At 43.3% G+C, this 13,812-nt stretch overlaps 1 protein-coding gene across 6 annotated transcripts; it reads right to left on the bottom strand.

Moving 5' to 3' along the window:
• Window positions 1–907: 907 nt before the first annotated feature.
• LOC123053084 (U11/U12 small nuclear ribonucleoprotein 48 kDa protein) lies at window positions 908–9,466 on the bottom strand. 6 transcript variants are annotated; one of them, XR_006425392.1, is made up of 7 exons: window positions 8,365–9,466; window positions 7,966–8,080; window positions 7,058–7,165; window positions 3,310–3,983; window positions 2,505–3,225; window positions 2,237–2,409; window positions 908–1,214 (listed from the first exon to the last, which is right to left on the bottom strand). XR_006425392.1 is itself a non-coding variant. In XM_044476476.1 (5 exons), exons 1-4 carry the CDS (start codon window positions 9,387–9,389, stop codon window positions 3,354–3,356), a joined length of 1,878 nt encoding a protein of 625 aa, XP_044332411.1. In that variant the 5' UTR covers window positions 9,390–9,466; the 3' UTR covers window positions 908–3,225; window positions 3,310–3,353. The 6 variants fall into 6 exon arrangements, 3 of the variants coding, with proteins under 3 accessions (XP_044332411.1, XP_044332413.1, XP_044332412.1); XR_006425391.1 differs by having other exon boundaries at window positions 2,237–3,225; XR_006425390.1 differs by having other exon boundaries at window positions 908–2,409.
• Window positions 9,467–13,812: the final 4,346 nt, after the last annotated feature.

The following is a 13,812-nucleotide window of genomic DNA, read 5'->3' as shown; positions in this document are numbered from 1 at the left end:
GTTAAGCCTAAGATCGACATTGCACACAGAGTGATCGGCGCCACCCTCTCAAGGCATGTCAGTCTTCTCCCTTCTCACCGACCATAAGTATCAGTAGTAAAGCTACTACCTCTGTGTCCTGAAACCCCCACTGGTCGTACCGTGGCATTGCCTTCACTAGATGGGAACTCAAGAACAGCCGGCCGGAAGCTTCAACATGCACACCTTCCACTTTGCAGAGTAATTTTCTACACACAAATAATATGCTCTTTGTTGATGATTCTTTCTATAGTGATGAATCTTATAATGCTCAAACCCTTGATGAAAACTCTCAAGAGTACTTTGATTCAAATTATCATTATTCATTACTTAGATAATCTCCCTGATAGCATTAATAATGATGAGCTACAGACTCAAACCCTTATATGCCTCCATTTGTTCCTTGCATACCAATATAGTGCAAGGAGTCCTATTAGAGATGGGTGAACCACCGGTCTCAAAAGAATATTATTAAGTGTTCACCGACAACAATAGTCATGGTAAGATTTTAAAGAAATTGTAACTCTCTAACCCTCTTGTAGCAGATATATGAGAAGACATGTTCACCATGCTCAGTGCATCATCTCTCGCTTGAAAGTGATTACTTATTACTTCGAAAGGTAAATAAAAATAACGTGACGGTTGTCTCAATTTTGCTGCACACCTCCTTATATATATATATATATATATTTGCAAAAATACAGTATCTAATTAACATGAGGGAGGACAATTTTTTTCACCAAATCGTGTAGCTCCAGAAGGGAAGATGGGGTGCAGTACGACCGGGGCTCATACCAGCTCCAGCAGCGAGAAGAAAACAGTTCCAGACGAGAAGATGGTGCAGTACTTTAGAAATCTAGGAATACGATGTTTCTGAAAACGGGTGCAATGCCAATTCGGAACCTTTTTTTTAGTGTATCACAAACTAACAAAATGCAAAATTTAACCATACATGCTCTCAGTGAGCAAAATACTGACGTAAACAAATTTCTCGAACAACCCATGTGTTGAACTTTGATTGGCGAAGGAAGGTTTTGTGCTCTAGGAAACACCTTACCAGCAGGATGGCTGTTGCACGCCAAAGGGGTAAAACTCCGTGATTGCGATGAGCTAAACAGAACTTAGACGAACTAACTACCTATCAAAATTACTGTTGTCTAAGTAGTTCATCAAACTTCAACATCCAGCTCAGATACCTACAATAAAGTGATGAAAAACTAAAGTATGTCAGTACGAGAACATAATGCCAACAGATCAAAGTTCTGTTTAGAAAGTAACAATAATTACGTATCAAAGCAATTCGCCAACGGATTTCTGAGAATATAACTACAGAACTGATTTCTGGTGTGCATTTAAGAAGGTTTTGCATAAATGCCATCAGCGATTCTCACAGGCTTCTGAGAATTCTAAATGTACATCAGTTCTGTCAGTATTAACAGCCTTTTCCTGATTCCACATGAAGTAATGGATACGGAAGGTCAAACAATATGCAATTGCATCTTGATCCGAAGTGTGTAATGTCTTTAATCCTCAAAATCACTCCCTCGCTATCGGTTGTAATAACATCTTATATTATGGGACAGAGGGAGTAACATGCAAGGTAAATCAAGAAAATGGTTTACTTCTATGGGGCTTTCAGGTTTTATTCACATGTTGATGCAAAGTGCAATAAAATTCTTCTCAGCTTTTCAGGGTCTCACTACAGAAATACCACAAACAAACGGGCAACAAAGATGCAACTTTCAGTTAATATATAAACATATGAACAGCATCCTGAACAAAGATTTAAATATATCCGATGAAGACTCGCCATTTTATGTAAGCAAGCAGTTGCTATAAAAACATACAAATAAAGTAATGTAATACATATATTAAGTTTGTTTGTTTATGGAAATGGTGGAGTCCTGCTATCTTTTCCAAGGAACATTACATCTTTGATTGAATGATTCCATTTTAGAGCTTGTCAATGAAGAGGACTTGTGGTGGAAGCTGGTAAAAATGATAAGCATCAGGTTGGTTAAATTTTACCAGTTCAAGGTAGTACGACCTTGATGGCTGTATCCATATCGAATACATAATACCCAGCACAAACACTCATATACGTGAGTATGGGGTGAATAAACAATTAAAACAAATATCATTGCCCGTGGGAAATTTGTGTACACATTGTAGACACATCCAGGTACAGCCCGGCCCAACATGAGATGCGGGAGTTAACCTAATTGAGGCCACTGTCCTCCCCGTCCAAGGGAGCAGACACTCAAGCGTGCTCCTCCATGTTGCAAAGCTAAAGAAGTACAAACAGCACAGCCAAAACATGTGTTCTTCACATCCACCACTGGGAATGATTGTGTAAGTGCTGCTTCATCAAGCTTGAACACCGGAGGGCACCTAATTATTTTTATGACATATTAAGTATCATCCATTACCAAAAATAATTTTTAAAATGTATCTCATGCGTCTCTATCATGATGCATAGGCTGTACCTGGCTACATCTTGGCAGATGCAGAACCCTACTTCAGTACTACCTACATCACTTTCTTATGTGTAAGTACTTGATATGTATGGAAAATCCATTTTAACACTACCTAACAGTAGAGCAAAACACAGTCCATAAAAAATAGGACAATACAAGTCACAACTACTGGGTTGTGGCGCTTAAGATTGGCCTTCGCTTACAGAACTCATTGTAGAAAAACTAGGCCCACAAAAAATAACATGAACCAATAATTATGCATGAGTAGCATCTGCATGAGATGCAATGCAAGCAGATAGGTGAAGAAAATTTATTCCAGCCATGCCCTTTCCAGGCAAAGGTAGTCAACTGAAATTCCTGCCAGTTCAAAACTAAAAGGGTACCCTAACTAAAAAGGATAGAATTCCATAGCGAAGTTATTACGAATGCATGCTTCGAAACTAACAGGAAGTCCTTTTAAAAGATCGGTTGTGAACGGGAAACATATGCACCCTACATGATGTTCCGATATTTTTGATTAGCTAAAATTAGATGGAAATTTGATTGGTGAGATGAATGTAATTTATAAGCAAGAAAATGCACTAACAATTAATAATTTCCCATATTCAGGAACTGTAACAGACTGTCACTACAACAATCTCAGCAGAAATAGTAAAGCATTTTCTGCATAAGGATACAGAAAAGGATACAGCTGACGGTATTAACCCAGATGCCTGTATTACACAGTATACTGCAAGATCATGTCAAACAGCTGTGTAAAATTAAGTGCCAAACAATAAAAAGAACCAAAAATATTGCAAATGAGTAAGCATACCTGAGATCAACAGGAAAATGTACTCTGTTCCTCAGTAATTCAGATCACGCATCATGGTATGCTTCACGAGGATCCTCATCAGAATATCTGCTTTTGGGATCATATCTATCACTGAACTGATCTTTATTCCCAGGTATTGATCCATGTCTGTTCTGAGTAGTTCTGGTTCTATCATTGCTTTTATCTCCTGGCATGCCGCCATATTCTCTTTCCGAGGATTTTGGTGTTCGTGTGGACCATGCTGAACGATCACTTGATTCAGAATGGTAATCTGGGATGTTCTTTTTATACTTATTACCATATTTCCTATGATCATTGGTGTTTCTTTTATGTGTGTAATCATGCCGGTCAGAATAGCCTCGATTCATTGCATTTCCTGATTCTCTGATCCCTCCTTTCTCATGCTCAGATACATTTTGGTGACGGTGTCCACTATTTTCATATCTTATGTTCATATATGAATCCCTTGTGTCATGGCTCCTTGATGCAGTATGCGGTGAGTTCTCACGACTAGGTAATCGAGAACCCAAAATAGCCTTATCACAAGAGCTTCCTTGGTAAGCGCCTCCATTAGAATTGGTCTCAAGTATATTTTGTGCAATGTCACCAGGAGGTTCCCCCAGACCTGCTTGTTTTATTTCCGCCATGTGCTCATCAATTATGTCTCTTAATATCTTCAAGATATAGAAAAGAAATTGAAATGCGTCAAACATGAGACCCATATCTTGGTCCAGACAAGTTTCAGAAATTAACTTAGCAAGAGGGTATGCAGCATGCACAAAGGTTTCATCAACATGCAAGATTGATTAAGCTTAAAAAATGAAACTAACTTAAAACAGAAAATTTAGGGAAAACAAAAAATTTAGACCTGATCAGATACAAATAGGACATTGTTGGCGTGGAGCCGGCGATCTATGGGGCAGGGCAGCCCCTTTGCTGGTTCGGCAAGGGGTGGCGATCGACGCAAAGAGCAAACACAACGAGGAGCACACGATTTTACCCAGGTTCGGGCCGCCCGGAGGCGTAAAACCCCACTCCTGCCTTTGGGTGTATTGGTGGTGTTGAGCACAAGTACACGGAGCGCTCCCCCCCCCCCCCCCCCGGCAAGAGGTGGGAAGAGAGCAGCTACACGAGTGCCTATGCGTGAGGGTTGCAAAGATTCGAACCCCCTCTAATGTTGCCCTGGCCCTCCTTTCATAGCTCAAGGGGTTACCACAGTGGCAAAAAGGTCATTACAGGGGTGATTAGACTGATACAGAGCTATCATACCTAACTCTGTCGGTTAGGACAAAACGCATTAAATGCGCTGCTAGGAGTCATATGGAGGTTGAAGCCCGGCAAGGCTGCTGCGCCGCGTAACTAGCTACCTCCTATTAGTGTGACACGCCATCAGGACGTGTGTCATTAAAGGTGAATTATCCTTTCAGCAAGCTGACGCGTACGGGTTATGTCCACCTAAGCACCTGCGGGCTCGACACCTCACTAATCAGCAGCCAGCTGGTGAGAGAGGCAGAGCGCTGGTGTTGGCGGGGAATCCATGCCCGAAGGGCTTGCCGGGGCCTGACTTGCCGACTCGCCCCTGCCGGAGTTGGATGCTTTATGAAATTCGTGTCTTGTTCCAACGCTTGGTCTTCTTAATGCTCTTCTTGATCTCATGAAGAGCGGCTTCTCTGGCTTAGTTGTGTATGAGACTTGGTACTTGACACAAGGATTTGCAACGCGCCTGTGCATAAGTTAGGGCGGCAAACACTCATGTTTGTTGCACCGACGGACATTATACTGGGATGACATTCCCTGTCAGGCGTACCCAAACAGTGAATAATGTTGCACACAACAAAATTTCAATGTTAAATCTACTCCATGTTAGTCCCGTGCATCGATAGATACAAAATTTCACGACGCATAGCTTCGTGAAACACTTTATTTCTGAGCTGGATATTATCAATGCGTTGCCCCGCGCATTGACGAACAATACACCTATACGCTTGGCTGGTCAGCCGAGCTGGAGCTTGGAGGCCACCCCCGATGGGGCAGATGAAAATCAATGTGGACTGTGGGCTTTCCGACACTAATGGGGTAGGAGCAGCGGCAGCAGTATGTAGAGATCATAACGGATTGTATATGGGTTCTTCGGCATTGGTGGTTCCCGGAATTACTGATCCGGCTGTCTTGGAGGCCATAGCCTGTCGCGAGGCACTTGCACTAGCAGAAGATCTATCTCTTCAGAGCTTCATGGTGGCGTGTGATTGCAAGCCAGTAGTTGATGACATACATGATGGAAAGGGAGGAGCTTATTTGACAGTGATTAGAGAAATATTGCTTCGTAGATCAAATTTTAGTAGCTGTAGTTTTATTTATGAAAGTAGAGCCTCGACTGTTGATGCACACAACCTTACCAAACACTCTTTGTTGCTTGATCAGGGTCGCCACTTGTGGCTTTTCTCCCCGCATGACCCAGCTTGTATCCCTCTTAGTGTCCGAGTTAATCAATAAAGTGTTGGCACCCTTAAAAAAACATTCTTTTTGTTGTTGCTTGACGTTATAAAATGAAAAGCAACAGGGGGAGAGGTGGTCTACTGTGATACAAGGTGGGATTGGTTTTTTCTGATTTATTTTTTAAGCAAACAAAGTATATATAAGCTAGTTAAATTATTTTTTGAAAAGTTATATAAAAGTTCTATTTTTCTATTTTGTATCGTTCTTTCTTTTATTAGACTTTGTCATGTTACATGAGAACAGATGAACAGGAGACAAGTCTACCATGACAGCGAAGACCTCCAATGGCTCTGACCTCTGAGTATGTCTTCCATTCAGAAGAAAGGTCAAATAGAATTTACATTTTGGGGATGGTTTGGGAAAAGTATTTCTCTGATTATAACATATATATGAGTAATTTTCCACCTCAACAAATTAACATGCATACAATCTACTCAAAGATTTAATATGTTCCATGTGCGCTCAGCACTATGCCCGGCAAGTTTAAGTCTTAGGAAGTCTGATTTGAGTACGATGGTTTTTTTTTTTTGTTCCGTAGAAGGTTTCCCTACCATGTTCAGGTCCGAGTCAGTTTAAAGAGTCTTTAGTTTCTAGGTGATGTAAACCGCAGGCTATATTGATTATATCCCAGACTAATACTGAGAAAAACAAGCAGTGAACATATAAACAGGAAAGGGAGGGTCCTCCTCCACCGCCTTATCTCCCCTTGACATCACGGTGTCACACACTCCCCTTCAGCCAACCAAGATACGCCTGAAGTGGAGGCGGACAGAGGGGTTCAGCTGCAGCAGAACCAGGACGAGGCTAGGCGTGGTGAAGAAGAGCGGGACCCGCCAGCAGAAGAGGAGAACTAGTGGTCGCTAGCGTGTGCTTGATAGCGGGGCCCCAAGCCAACTGGATGGTCTATTTACTGTGACAGGGTTGCTGTACAAGTGTTCACGTATGAAGAAAAGTCTGAAACACTCTCACCTCTCTCTCTCTCTCTCTCTCTCTCCCTCCCTCCCTCTCTCTCTCTGCACTCACCTACTCCTTCTCCTACCTCTCGATCACCCTCTTCTCACCTACCAATCCATTCCATCATGTTCGATCCATAGCAGGGTCATTACACACAGCACCCGAATGCAACCTTCCCGTCCCCGACCTCCCACCAGCCACCACTACCAACTATCTCCTCAGGAACTTATGCCGTGACAACTTTTAGGATGACTTAAGAGAAATGAAATTACTTGCAAATTTGAAATTTAAAATGTACCTCTGTTGGATTTCGCTTCATTTTCTTCCCACGGTAAGACATTCTTCTTCTCTTGTAATCCCGTTCTTCAGCTAGCAGCTCCTCCCTTGTCTTGGACCTACCAGATTCCTTTTCAAATGATGAAGAGAAGTAAATAATTAAACTCTAGTAAATTCGATAATAGTGATAATTATGAAATTTGATCATTTATATCACCACTCATTCATAATTTTTATGTAAAATATCTTTATATCCCTGTGTAAATAAAATTTAAGGCCCATTGAGAACGCAGGAATTCAAAAACGTAGGATGACTGCAGCAATTGAGATGCCATGTAACATCAATTCCTACACGAATCCAAAGCATAGGAATACTTTAAAACTGCCATTTGGATACCACAAAGGAAAAATGCAGAAAATCTGGACACAAGGAGAAGAAAACATGAGGCAAGACCTCGTGTTTGTTTTTCTCCAAACTTCGTGTAAATTGCCCAATTTCATAGGGATTTCATCGGAATCTTTGTGAGCCATTCCTTTATTCCGAACAGCACAGTAGGAAGTTTTTCTATAGGAATTAAATCTCCAAAATTCATACCATTTTCCTTTGTTCCAATCATATTATGTTTTTCGATGACTCGGCAAAACCTTGATTTAACAAATATTAGTAAACAAAGAGAATAAGCATGGAAAAATAGTACTCCCTCCGATCCATGGGAATACATAGAGATCAAGGTTCAGAAAAGAAAAACAAAAATCCTAGCACTGCTACTGCATGAACCAGCATAAATTGAAAAATCCGCATACATTATGTTCACAAAAATTTTGTCAATAGTAGGTTAGTGTAAATCAAGAGAACACTGGAACATGTAGAAATATCAGCATGGTATCTGGATTCTAGAGAAGTACTTCTGACGAAGTGCATGACTTTACCTGGTTATCCATTTGACGTGGTAGAATTCCATCATAATCCAGAACAGCTCTGTAGTTTGGTCGCTTTGAACGCTCATCACAGCCTTGCTTCAGTATTTGTGAATATTCAAGTAACCTGTCAAGAATCAAATGTATTGGTCATGGTTGAATTTCTTACCAAACCAAACTAAACTAATTAACTAATCACAATCTGAGGAAATGCATTCCAATGACGATTACTCATCATCATCACAAATTACAATCTATGTGCAACACGCTCCCTGAGCAAGATCTGCATGAGCAGTGTCAGAGTTTGTTTTCGACTGAACCGTGTCATCGTTATTTATTAAGATCTGCATGAGCATATTCGCTTGATCTGCAATGTTGGATTAAGTAACAGTAAGGTTCAAGAAAGCATACAGCTGATATTTGGATGGGCGTGGAGCTTGCAGAGCCCTAATCTTCTTATCCAGGGACAACCTGTCATGTAAGGCTGCAATGGCAGCAGCAACCTGAGAGACAAAAATAGGGCATGTCCCAGTATCTCTCAACTCACATCCTTTTTCACTAGCGCCTCCAGCAACACCATCTCCAACACCGACAGCCAAACAAGACCCCAACCTAAGAATTGCCTCCTTCACCGCCGTAATCGCGAAGAACCAGCCATTGCCCTTCCCATACAAAACCTCGAGCTGGCTCGCCAACCAGGAGACACCATCAACCAGCCTGGGGCACTCGAACCGCACAGGCCTCGGATCAAGACGAAACTCCTCGCCCTCCCCCTTGGGCAGGCGTTCCAGCGAGCACCCTGCCTCCGCCGCCGCCGCCTTCATACACAGCCTGACCAGCACAAACACATGGTCTCGACTGGCCGCATCAATCACGATACCATATTTCGGTGAGCTCGCGAGCAACCAGCGCCGCAGCTCGACTTCCCACTGTAGAGCACCTAGCCGCAGTGCCTCCACCACGCGGGCCGCGGCGTAGGAGTACGCCCCGGGGGGGTGGTGGCAGCCCCAGGAGTCCACCTCCCGACGCAGGAGGCAGAGCTCAGACGGGAGGATGCGGGGAGGAGAGGAGAGGGTTGGGGCGGCAGTGGAGGAGGCGAAGTCTGCACACTCGGCGGCGAGGAAGGCGGGGAGGGAGGACGAGGCGGGCGGTTGGCTGGTGGTGCGGACGACGGCTGGGCAGTCGTGGTAGGGGGCGGGCGCAGCCGGGAGGGGGAGGGGGATTTCGGAAGTCGGTGAAGAGGGGAGAGATGGGAGCGGGGTGGTGGGCGCAGGTGCGGGGAGTGTGGAGGAGGTGGCGATCGTCGCCGTGGTGGTGGTGGAGCAGGGGAGGAGTGGGGAAGGGAGGGAGGATAGAGCGGAAGAGGCGGCGGAGAGGAGGGACCGCAGGTGGGCGAGAACGGACGGCAGGGCAGGTGGTGGAGGCGGCGTCTCCATGGGAGGCGAATGAGGAACCTGGTTCGGTCGACGAAGGAAGAGAGAACAGATCTGCTATGCTCCTGCAACTCACCCGCATCCCCGCATCCGCCCCCGGCCCGTAAAATAACTGCCAAAATGCGGGTAGGGGCGAAAAAACCTGCCCGACCAGACCCCACATCCCGTCCCGGCCCGAAAAAAATTTATGGGGCGCGGCAAAATCCCGACCCCAATCCGGAAAAACGCGGGTTTCCCCCTCGCGGCTGTGGTGCCCTGCATCAAAGAGAAGCAGTCGGCGGGAGGGACATTTCAGCCCGCGCGCCTTTCCCCCCTCCTTCCGCCGCCGACCGCCCTTGCTTCCGCTCGCCCGCCGCCGGCGATTCCGGCCATATTTGCGGGCGGAATCGCGCCGCGGGGCCGCCCCACACCCTCCCGCGCCGAGCCGCTGCACCGACCCCTCCGGATCCGGCGAGAATAGCCGCCCCTCGTCGCCGCCGCCGCCGGGGATTGACCACCGTCGAGCGCGCCCCCTCGTCGCCACCCAGGAACACCCGCCACCGGTTAGTCCCTTTTTGTGATTTTTGCGAGCTGTGTAGTTGATTGATGATGACCCACAAGTATAGGGGATCTATCGTAGTCCTTTCGATAAGTAAGAGTGTCGAACCCAACGAGGAGCAGAAGAAAATGATAAGCGGTTTTCAGCAAGGTACTCTCTGCAAGTACTGAAATAAGTGGTAACAGATAGTTTTGTGATAGGATAATTTGTAACGAGCAACAAGTAACAAAAGTAAATAAAGTGCAGCAAGGTGGCTCAATCCCTTTTGTAGCAAAGGACAAGCCTGGACAAACTCTTATATAGAGAAAAGCGCTCCCGAGGACACATGGGAATTATCGTCAAGCTAGTTTTCATCACGTTCATATGATTCGCGTTCGGTACTTTGATAATTTGATATGTGGGTGGACCGGTGCTTGGGTGCTGTTCTTATTTGAACAAGCATCCCACGTATGATTAACCTCTATTGCAAGAATCCGCAACTACAACAAAAGTATTAAGGTAAACCTAACCATAGCATGAAACATATGGATCCAAATCAGCCCCTTACGAAGCAACACATAAACTAGGGTTTAAGCTTCTGTCACTCTAGCAATCCATCATCTACTTATTACTTCCCAATGTTTTCCTCTAGGCCCAAATAATGGTGAAGTGTTATGTAGTCGACGTTCACATAACCCCACTAGAGGATAGACAACATACATCTCATCAAAATATCGAACGAATACCAAATTCACATGACTACTAATAGCAAGACTTCTCCCATGTCCTCAGGAACAAACGTAACTAATCACAAAGCATATTCATGTTCATAATCAGAGGGGTATTAATATGCATATAGGATCTGAACATATGATCTTCCACCAAATAAACCAATTAGCATCAACTACAAGGAGTAATCAACACTACTAGCAACCTACTAGTACCAATCCCGGACTTGGAGACAAGAATTGGATACAAGAGATGAACTAGGGTTTTGAGAGGAGATGGTGCTGGCGAAGATGTTGATGGAGATTGCCCTCTCTCGATGAGAGGAGCGTTGGTGATGACGATGGCGATGATTTCCCCCTCCCGGAGGGAAGTGTCCCCGGCAGAACAGCTCTGCCGGAGCCCTAGATTGGTTCCGCCAAGGTTCCGCCTCGTGGTGGCGGAGTCTCGTCCCGAAAGGTTGCTTAAGCAATCATCAAAAGAGGATCCATAGACGGAAAAATCATCCATGAAAACCTCACAAATCTTTTCACAAAAGTCAGAGAATATAACCATCATGCATCTTTGAAATGTAGCAGGTGCATTACATAAACCAAAAGGCATACGTCTATAAGCAAAAGTACCAAAAGGGCAAGTAAAAGTAGTTTTAGATTGATCGTTGGCTGACACAGGTATTTGAGAGAAACCAGAATAACCATCTAGAAAGCAAAATGTGTATATTTGGATAGTCTTTCTAGCATTTGATCGATAAAAGGTAAGGGGTAATGATCTTTCTTAGTAGCTTTATTTAATTTGCCGAAATCAATTACCATCCTATAACCTGTAATAATTCTTTGCGGAATCAATTCATCTTTATCATTAGGAACGACGGTAATACCTCCCTTCTTAGGGACACAATAGACAGGACTTACCCACTGACTATCAGCAACGGGATAAATTATACCCGCCTCAAGGAGCTTTAGTATTTCTTTTCTTACCACTTCTTTCATCTTAGGATTCAGTCGTCATTGATGATCACGAACTGGTTTGGCATCTTCTTCCAAATTTATTTTATGTTGACATAGAGTGGGACTAATGCCATTAAGATCATCAAGAGTATATCCAATAGTAGCACGGTGCTTCTTCAGAGTTTTCAATAGTCTTTCTTCTTCATGCTCTGAAAGGTTAGCACTGATAATATTGTTCTCATCAAGATAAGCATATTTGAGAGTATCAGGTAAAGGTTTGAGCTCAAGCACGGGATCACCCTTGGGTGGAGGAGGATCCCTTAGGATTTCAACAGGCAAATTGTGTTTCAGGATATGTTCCTGTTTAAAGAATACTTCATCTATTTCCCTTCTTTCATTCATAAACATATCATTTTCATGGTCTAGCAAATATTGTTCTAAAGGATCACTAGGAGGTACGGCAATAGAAGCAAGACCAATAATTTCATCCTTACTAGGCAATTCTTCTTCACGGTGTTGTCTACTAAATTTAGAGAAATTAAACTCATGAGACATATCACCCAAGCCAATAGTAACAACACTCTTTTCGCAGTCTATCCTAGCATTAACTGTGTTCAAGAAGGGTCTACCAAATATAATGGGACAAAAGCTATCTTGTGGGGAACCAAGAACAAGTAAATCAGCAGGGTATTTAGTTTTCCCACACAAGACTTCAACATCTCTAACAATCCCAATGGGTGATATTGTATCTCTATTAGCAAGTTTGATGGTAACATCAATACCTTCTATCTCAGCAGGTGCAATTTCATGCATAATTTCTTTGTATAAGTCATGAGGTATAGCACTAGCACTAGCACCCATATCACATAAGCCATGATAACAATGATCTCCTATTTTAACAGAAATAACAGGCATGCCTACCACAGGTCTATGTTTATCTTTAGCACAGGGTTTAGCAATTCTAGCAGTTTCACCGCAGAAATAAATAACATGCCCATCAATATTATCAGCCAACAGATCTTTAACAATAGCAATATTAGGTTCAACTTTAACTTGCTCAGAAGGTGTATAAGTTCTAATATTGCTTTTACGAACCATAGTTGAAGCTTTAGCATGATCCTTTATCCTAACAGGGAAAGGTGGTTTCTCAACATAAGAAGTAGGAACAACAGGATCATTATAAGTGATAGTCTTTTCTTCAACTTTAGTAGGTGCAGCTACTTTTACTTCTATGGGAGGATGATATTTAAACCACTTCTCCTTGGGGAGATCAACATAAGTAGCAAAAGATTCACAGAATGAAGCTACTATCTCAGAGTCAAGTCCATATTTAGTGCTAAATTTACGGAAAACATCGGTATCCATAAAAGATTTAACACAATCAAACTTAGGTGTCATACCTCACTCCTTACCTTCGTCGAGATCCCAATCTTCAGAGTTGCGTTTAATTCTATCCAATAAATTCCATTTGAATTCAATAGTCTTCATCATAAAAGAGCCAGCACAAGAAGTATCGAGCATGGATTGATTATTACGAGAAAGCCGAGCATAAAAACTTTGAAGAATTATTTCTCTTGGGAGCTCATGATTGGGGCATGAATATAACATTGATTTAAGCCTCCCCCAAGCTTAAGCGATGCTTTCTCCTTCGCGAGGCCAAAAATTATATATATAATTGCGATCACGATGAACAAGATGCATAGGATAAAACTTCTGATGAAATTCCAATTTCAATCGTTTGTAGTTCCATGACCCCGTATCATCACATAGCCTATACCATGTCGATGCATCTCCCTCCAAAGATAAAGGGAAGACCTTCCTCTTAACAACATCATCGGGTATACCTGCAAGCTTAAATAATCCACAAACTTCATCCACATATATTAGGTGCTCATCAGGATGCTTTGTTCCATCTCCTGCAAAAGGATTAGCTAGCAGTTTTTCTAACATACCCGAAGGAACTTCAACGGGAACATTTTCATTTTCAGTAGGTTCAGTAGGTTGAGGAGCAACTCTTTGCTCTACTGGTCGGGGTGAAGATACCCCAAACAAGCCCCTCAGAGGATTACTTTCCATAGTAACAAGTGACAGTAAATTTCAGCACACTATATAAATTTTTTCTTACCAAATTCCACCTACCAAAGGCGCCGCCACCTCCCCGGCAACGGTGCCAGAAATCCTTCTTGCTACTTCTTGAGCACTGCGTTGGTTTTTTCTTGAAGAGGAAAGGGTGATG

This window comes from Triticum aestivum, chromosome 2D (genome assembly GCF_018294505.1).
Source record: "Triticum aestivum cultivar Chinese Spring chromosome 2D, IWGSC CS RefSeq v2.1, whole genome shotgun sequence".
NCBI classification, from domain to species: domain Eukaryota; kingdom Viridiplantae; phylum Streptophyta; class Magnoliopsida; order Poales; family Poaceae; genus Triticum; species Triticum aestivum.
The sequence above is the reverse complement of the archived record's forward strand: the minus strand, read 5'-3'. Positions and strand labels throughout refer to the sequence as shown.

Excerpts from the sequence above, each read along its gene's own strand:
- LOC123053084 (XM_044476476.1), bottom strand. The coding sequence starts at position 9,389 with ATGGAGACGCCGCCTCCACCACCTGCCCTGCCGTCCGTTCTCGCCCAC. Across the intron at positions 8,081-8,364 it reads CGCCCATCCAAATATCAGCT|GTTACTTGAATATTCACAAA; the intron begins GTATGCTTTCTT and ends GATTCTTGACAG. Across the intron at positions 3,984-7,057 it reads TGAAGCGAAATCCAACAGAG|ATATTAAGAGACATAATTGA; the intron begins GTACATTTTAAA and ends TATATCTTGAAG.